The sequence below is a fragment of the Entamoeba dispar genome, genomic scaffold (genome assembly GCF_000209125.1).
Source record: "Entamoeba dispar SAW760 scf_1105229463755 genomic scaffold, whole genome shotgun sequence".
Taxonomy (NCBI): domain Eukaryota; phylum Evosea; order Mastigamoebida; family Endamoebidae; genus Entamoeba; species Entamoeba dispar.
In genome coordinates, this window is record NW_001855851.1 from 6,071 (window position 1) to 13,407 (window position 7,337).

At 19.0% G+C, this 7,337-nt stretch overlaps 2 protein-coding genes across 2 annotated transcripts, besides 22 other annotated features; both read right to left on the bottom strand.

Annotated features, from left to right (window-relative positions):
* Positions 1–393: 393 nt before the first annotated feature.
* Positions 394–1,328, bottom strand: EDI_146400 (uncharacterized protein; the record flags this gene model as incomplete). The annotated part of the gene is made up of 6 exons (XM_001741414.1): positions 394–435; positions 513–635; positions 769–810; positions 836–868; positions 1,017–1,183; positions 1,304–1,328. 6 exons carry the CDS (start codon positions 1,326–1,328, stop codon positions 394–396), a joined length of 432 nt encoding a protein of 143 aa, XP_001741466.1.
* Positions 843–954: a microsatellite.
* A 119-nt stretch (positions 1,329–1,447) lies between the features above and the next one.
* Positions 1,448–1,516: a microsatellite.
* Positions 1,517–1,548: 32 nt separating this feature from the next.
* Positions 1,549–1,641: a microsatellite.
* Positions 1,642–1,862: 221 nt separating this feature from the next.
* Positions 1,863–2,003: a microsatellite.
* Positions 1,961–2,148: a microsatellite.
* Positions 2,149–2,813: 665 nt separating this feature from the next.
* Positions 2,814–2,971: a microsatellite.
* Positions 2,918–3,016: a microsatellite.
* A 32-nt stretch (positions 3,017–3,048) lies between these two features.
* Positions 3,049–3,114: a sequence feature (AT_rich).
* Positions 3,115–3,355: 241 nt separating this feature from the next.
* EDI_146410 (uncharacterized protein) lies at positions 3,356–4,027 on the bottom strand (the record flags this gene model as incomplete). The annotated part of the gene is made up of 1 exon (XM_001741415.1): positions 3,356–4,027. The coding sequence occupies one exon, from the start codon at positions 4,025–4,027 to the stop codon at positions 3,356–3,358; it is 672 nt and encodes a 223-aa protein (XP_001741467.1).
* Positions 3,989–4,139: a microsatellite.
* A 35-nt stretch (positions 4,140–4,174) lies between these two features.
* Positions 4,175–4,299: a microsatellite.
* Positions 4,300–4,474: 175 nt separating this feature from the next.
* Positions 4,475–4,530: a sequence feature (AT_rich).
* Positions 4,531–4,541: 11 nt separating this feature from the next.
* Positions 4,542–5,133: a repeat region.
* Positions 5,134–5,143: 10 nt separating this feature from the next.
* Positions 5,144–6,307: a repeat region.
* A 106-nt stretch (positions 6,308–6,413) lies between these two features.
* Positions 6,414–6,533: a sequence feature (AT_rich).
* Positions 6,534–6,601: 68 nt separating this feature from the next.
* Positions 6,602–6,689: a microsatellite.
* Positions 6,688–6,784: a microsatellite.
* A 9-nt stretch (positions 6,785–6,793) lies between these two features.
* Positions 6,794–6,823: a sequence feature (AT_rich).
* A 10-nt stretch (positions 6,824–6,833) lies between these two features.
* Positions 6,834–7,008: a microsatellite.
* A 2-nt stretch (positions 7,009–7,010) lies between these two features.
* Positions 7,011–7,099: a microsatellite.
* Positions 7,100–7,235: a microsatellite.
* Positions 7,217–7,305: a microsatellite.
* A 4-nt stretch (positions 7,306–7,309) lies between these two features.
* Positions 7,310–7,337: a sequence feature (AT_rich).

The following is a 7,337-nucleotide window of genomic DNA, read 5'->3' on the forward strand; positions in this document are numbered from 1 at the left end:
TCTTTTCATTTTCTGAATCAAGTACTGATGTAGCTTTATCAAGTAATAATATTTTTAGATTTCTAATTAATGTACGTGCAATATCAATTCTTTGTTTCTGTCCTCCTGATAATTGACTTCCTCTATCACCTAACATTATGTTATATCATTCTGGTATTACTAAAACGAAATCATATGTATTTACAATTTTAGAAGTAGTATAAATTTCTTCATTACTTAATTCAATACCTTTATGAATACCTCTTTTAATATTATCAATAATACTTTCAGCAAATAATATTGGTTCTTATTCAACTATTCCTATTTGATTTTTTAACCATTTAATATTTAATTCTTTTATATCTTTTACATCTATTATTACTTTTCCTCTAATTGGGTCATGACTTCTTTAAATTAATTGAATACTAGTTGATTTCCAATATTCTGATGCCCTAACTATTGCAATTATTCTCCTTTCTTAATTTTAAGATTAAGCCTTTTAATATTTAATGAAACTATCTTGTTAGATAAACAAATTGAACATCTTTAAATTTAATATTCACATTACATCTATTAAAACATTCACCAACTGTAGATTGACAATCATATCTGTATTCTACCAATTGTTGTAAATATTTTATAAGCTGATACTTGTACTAAAAATAATAAATTTAGGTGTTGTAACCATAGCTAATGTTTGAGGTTCAGTTCACAGTAAAAAGAATACTCTTAAAACATTAACAGTAATTACTCATTTACTTCCTCATTTTCTTCTAATTACCACATTACTATACAAAATTCCAAGTGAGTATGAACAAAAAATAAAACATACTAAAACCAAATCCTATTCCAAAACATTATCCTTTGATTTTATTAAAATGTTCATTTTCTTTTATTTTTTTTCTTCATTAAATTTATGTTCTTGTTTTAATAATTGAATTATTCTTTTATTTCTTATTATTTCTTATTATTTCTTCTAGAATACTACCAAATAGTTCAAACACACTTAATGTTTTTGTTTCATATTTCATTCAAACCATTTGAAATCTCTGAAAGAAATATGATAATGGAACTGCTACTATCAGTACAAGTGTTAGATCACATGATTTAATAAATTCAGGAATATAACCTGTAATAGCTATTGAGAATATTTGAAAAATCATTCCAAATTTTGGACCATTTCCATCTTGTAAGTTTTTAATATCTGTTGCTATTCTTATTGTTAATTCTCTTGATTCTTTGTAATCATACCATGTCCATCTTGTCTTAATAATGTCTTAAAATATAAATTTCTCACTCTATTTCTTTCTCTTTGTGCAACTACAATCAATGAAAATATCCTCACACATTTTAATACCGTCCTTATTGCTTTAAACGGCAACAAAAAAGTAAATAAGAGAAGGTATGAAGTGAAAGAATGATATGAAATAAAAAAGTGAAATTTGGAAATAGAAGAAGATGAAAATAATATTATTATATTTTATCTTTCTTGTTGTTGTTTATCTTTATTTTGTTATTCTCATTTATTTTGTTTATTAATGTAAAGATGTTGCTGTGTTGAACTTGTTATTTCTTTTTATTCTTTATTCTCATTCTTTATCTTTCTTTGTTATTTTCTTTATTATTATTATTCTTTTATTTTATTCCATTTTCATGTTTATTAAATTATCTGTTTTGAAATAAAGTGTTTTTATCATATTAATCATTCAATATTTCCTCATTCTTCATTAATTTAATTTCTTTGATTTCAATTTAAAATAGATGAAAAGATGAATTAAATATAAAATTGAAAGATAATGACAATCACATATAATTTAATAACATTCGGTTCATGATAAGAATGATACATGAATGAATATGTGAATATAAAGATGTGTTAAATATGTTATTATTTATATTATTATTCTATATCATTTTACTCTTATTGTTTCTTTATTTTTTCATTTTGTTAAATTCTTAAACAAATCATAATGGTCATTTCTTATTAATATTTTCATTATCATTTTCTTCATTTATTATCATTTATTTATGTGTTAATTAATGAGTTCATTTATACATGTTTATATTATTGATTTCAATAAATTTAACATTGTATTTATAAAAGAATATTAATATTGTTTATTTAATAATCTGTATCATTTTATTATTCATCTTATTTATTCACTATTTCGAATCATTCTCTTCATTTTCATTATCAAACAAATAAAATCTGATATTATATACTTCATCAAACTATTTGTTTATTGTTATTCAATTATCATTGTGAAAATATTGTTTGTTTTCATTTTTATTCATCAATTTCATATTTCAAGATTGATTAAATTAACTAAATCATTATTATTTCTTTGTAGATACAAATGTGTTAATTTCATCTATTCTTCTTCTTTCATTTTCATATCATCAATTATTGTATTGTTTATTTTTATTTGTTATTCAATTATATTGAAGTATAAATGCGAATGAATAATTTAAATACAGATGAAATAAATTAGTTGAAATGTATAATGTTAATTATCGACTTTTGTTACTTCATTCATTTCAATTTTACAATTATTTGATAAATAGTTAATTGAGAACATTATGAAATTAAAAGATATACAACTACATTAGATTAAGAAGTTCATGAATGATATTAAAATATAAAATACAAACAAATGTTGTGATTCATTAAAAAGTATTTTAATTAGAATACACAATCAAAATGATATTATCATAATGAAAATACATGAAATGATATATTATGAATGATATTTGAAGTAATATCATCATTCAACTTACTATGTTAATCTTCTAAATTATCATTTTGAATTAACATAATAATTATTATACAATAATGATGAATTAATATTTATTACTTATTCATATTATGAAATGATTGATTGGTTGTATAATTATCAATTACTTATCATTAATATTCATCATCAAATATAATTGATATAAATTAATTATATTCAAACAAATTAATGAAATAAATAATATAATAATAAATAAAAGAAATAGAAATAAATCAACATAATATAATAATAAATGATGAAATTATTACATTTCATTCAATTGATTATTTCATTGAATATTTTATTATCAAATGAATTGTTTATTATGTATTTAATATCACTTAAAATAATAATTAAAATACTGTTTATTCTTAATCAATTCAATTATCTTATTTCTTTATTTCTTCTAAAAAACCATTTATCAAAGCAACATTCTGGTATTGCATCATTCTTTTTTAATTCTTCTTCACATCAACATCCATAAAAACATCCATCTCCAAATGATGTAATTGATGTTAGTATAATAATTGATGTTAATGAATAACATCCTTCAAAACATCCATTTGGTATTTCACTAATTGATGATGGTATAGTAATAGATTTTAATGATGTACATCCTTTAAAAAATCATCTCCTAATTTAGTAATTGAAGATGGAATGATAAATTCATTAATGTCTTTCTTTTCAATATTCTTTCCATTGATTATTTGTAGAGTTTTTGGTATTTTAATACTAACTAACAGTGGTTCATTCATAAATATTCTTTCTTTACTAATAAATTGTAGATTTTCTATATTAATTGATGTTAATGACCAACGTCTATCAAAACACTCATATCCTAATTCATTAATTGATGATGGTATATTAATTGATTGTAATGATGAACATTCTTTAAAACATTTATATCCAAGTGATTTAACTTCTGATGGTATTGTATTTCCATATTTATTTCTATCATATTTTGTATACTCTATATTTTTATAAATATTTCCTTGTTCTTTTTCTTTAAAATATATTGAATAATTTACTAAATACCATATTACTTGTTTAAATATTTTTCCATCTTTAAATATTTCATCTTCTTTATTATAAATATGAAGTGTTTCAATATTAGCAAATAATCTTCTTGAATATTCATTTAATGGAATTGGATTAAAATGAAATCGTTCCATATTTCCTCTAAATCTTTTAATTCCTATTTCTAAATTAATAAAATCGTCAATGTTATTAAAATATTTTGATTCTATCATTATTTCATTATATCCTAATTTCATTCTTGAATGATTATTATTGTTTATTAGTTCTTCCTTTTATTTTAGTTTTGAACTTAAAATATTTTTAAGATAATCATCATTTTATTTTTTATTTTTTTATTTTTTTATTTTTCAAGAAACAACATTCAAATAAATGATATTATAACATTTATTATTGTATGATTTGATTGTTGTTTTCATTGTTTTATTCTATTACGTTGTTAATTTATTAATTTTATTTACATTTATTATCATTATCAATTTATGTATTCTTATCATGCTTTATTCTTTTTAAAATTGTATTGGAAATAATGGATAAGATATGTACATCAAATATGAAAGACATATAAAATACTGAAGTGATCATTCTGGAGAATACAGAGATGAATAAGAACCAAAAGAAGTGGACCCTTTGGAGATGATGATAGGAGAAATTTTCACCTGAACAACAGATTAAAGTTATCGTCCTTAATTTATTTTTTTTATTTCTATACAACAATAATTTTATTATATTTTATAAAATAGTTAAAAGGGTGATTCGAAGGTAGCACGTCAGACACACCACACAGAATCCTAAAATATTTCCATCATTCAAATACACCAGTTATGGACTGGTTATGACGTTTTTTTTAGTTAGAAAAACATCTTAATCAATACTACAAGAATAGCAGTGTGTATTAATTACAATGATGTGATATCATTGATAATAAAAGAATGGGTATTTATAAAGATGGTATTATTACTTGTTATGATACAAGTACATTTGATAATATAAGATTAATAAAGAAAAAAGGGTCTGGTGGTTGATTGTAAAAAGAATATTAACTCATAGCAATACAGTAGAAATTATATATTCTCCTTAAAATAAGAAAATAAAGAAGAAATTTAAACCCATCAAAATCAAATAGAAATTAAATAATGAATATTTAAATAAGGGACGTTCAAATACTCTATTCCACACCAAAAACGAGAAAATGAAATTGTCATAATTCAACAACTAAAAACAAAGAATAAGCCAAAAGTTGAAGAACAAATACTTCTAAAGCAAAGGGATGGATTAGTTAATCTCCGCTGAACAATGAACAATATAAAATATTTCTATTAATACTTAATTATCTACTTTTTATTAAAACAGTTAAAAGCAATAATTAAGTATTAATAGAATTGGATCTATTATTCATGGCTCAGGTGAGACTAATCTCATCAGTAACTCTTCTTCATGTAGTTCAACAATATATGTTTGGTTGTGGTAGATTCAATGTTCAATGATATCCATCATGTTTTTAATTACATGGTTTTTAATTTCTTTTATGATGTCAATTTAGATTTTTATTTCTTTTATTAATTTAATCCTCTCTAAATTTATTATTTAATTTATTGAAATTACTACTGCATTTATTTTGATATCTTTAATTTTCTCTATTTTAATTATCATATTCTTCATTTATTTATATTTATTTCTTTTATTCAAATATATTCAATTAATATTGTGATATACAACAATATTCATATCAATTATTAGATCAGTTTTATTCTTTTTATTTATTACATATATATCTGATATTTTATGTTATTATTAATCACTTTTTGATATCATTTATTTGTTCAATATGATATTGATGTCATTGTATTAGAACACTGTTTCATATGTTGATTTCTTATATTGATTATTTCATTTATATTTTCTTATTATCTAATATAATAATACAAATATTATCATGTTTCTCATTTTGTGATTTTTTATTACAAATACAAAATAATAGAATGTGTTCTATTGTTGATATATTGTATTTATAAAGTGGATAGTATTTTATTCATTTTTTAATATTTTATCATTTCTATACACAATTAATATTATTCAATCTTATATTTTATTTAAATGGATAAATGAATTCTTTTTAATAATGATTGAATTCAATGAATTGATTGTAGTAGTTTTATCTATAAAATTTGAATCAATCAATATTCTAAAATATCTATTTATTTAATTTTAATTTATAGATATATTTGTTTATCATTATTTTATTATTATTATTTATTTTTATTTTCATTCATTTCTTTTATTATTTATTTTATTTCTTTGATTTTATGTTTTATTATTTTTATTTTATTCATTATTCATTTCTTTGAATATCATCTATCTATATATTATTTATTATTTCATTATTGTTCAATATTATATCATTCTTCTAATTATTTCATTATCATATTCATTATTCATTTTATTATTCATTATTTCATTTATATTGATATATAGATTGTATTTAGAATTAACAACAATAATATATTTTATATTTATTATTTATTGGGAACCAAAATAAGCGAAGAAATTATGCATCTAAATAAATTGCTCAAATGAAAATAGTGTAATATATTTTTTGCATAATGGAATATTCTGTTTTCGGGCAAAATATTTTGAATCAATAAAATAATAGTTTTTATTATTTTGTTCTTAAAAAAAATAAAAAATAAAAAAGTAAATTAAATACTCATTCTATATTCATTTATATTTCTTTATATTTTATATCATTTCATGATAAATTGTTCTGAAATATCAATGAAAAAGAAAAGACATTTAATTCACCAAAAGTGAACATTTTTATTATTATTTTATTATTATGTTATTTATGTATTTTATTTTTATATATTTATATATTTTATTATTATATTTATTTTTATTCTTGTATTATATATATCATCATATTATCTATATATTTTATATTTATCATATTTTATTAGTTTTATATTCTTATTATTTATATTTTATTTTATATATTAATACACTTCTATTTATATATATTTTCTTATATATTAATACATTTCTTTATTTTATTTTCATTTTGATTATATTTTTATATTTTATATCTATTTTCTCTTTATATTTATTATTATTTTATTTATATTATATTGATTTTATTTATCTTTTCTTTTATATATTTTATTTATTATTATATCATTTCTCTTATTATTTCTTTATTATTTATTATTATTTATTTATTTTTTATATCTTCTATCTATATCATATGAAATTATTATTTATTATATATTATGTATTATATATTAATCATATAACATTTATAATTGATTATATTATATTTTTCTTCTTTTTTCTTCTTTTTTATATTATTTTATTTTTTATTTGAATATATTTGTTTTTGTATTTTTGTTATTTATTTTATTTCTTATTTTTGTGTTTATTTTATTCTTATTTATCATATTTATTATTTATATTATGTTATATTTGATTTTATTAATTATATCATTTAATATTTTATTAATATAAATATTATGTTTATTATTTTCTTATTTATTTATTTTTATTATTTATTTT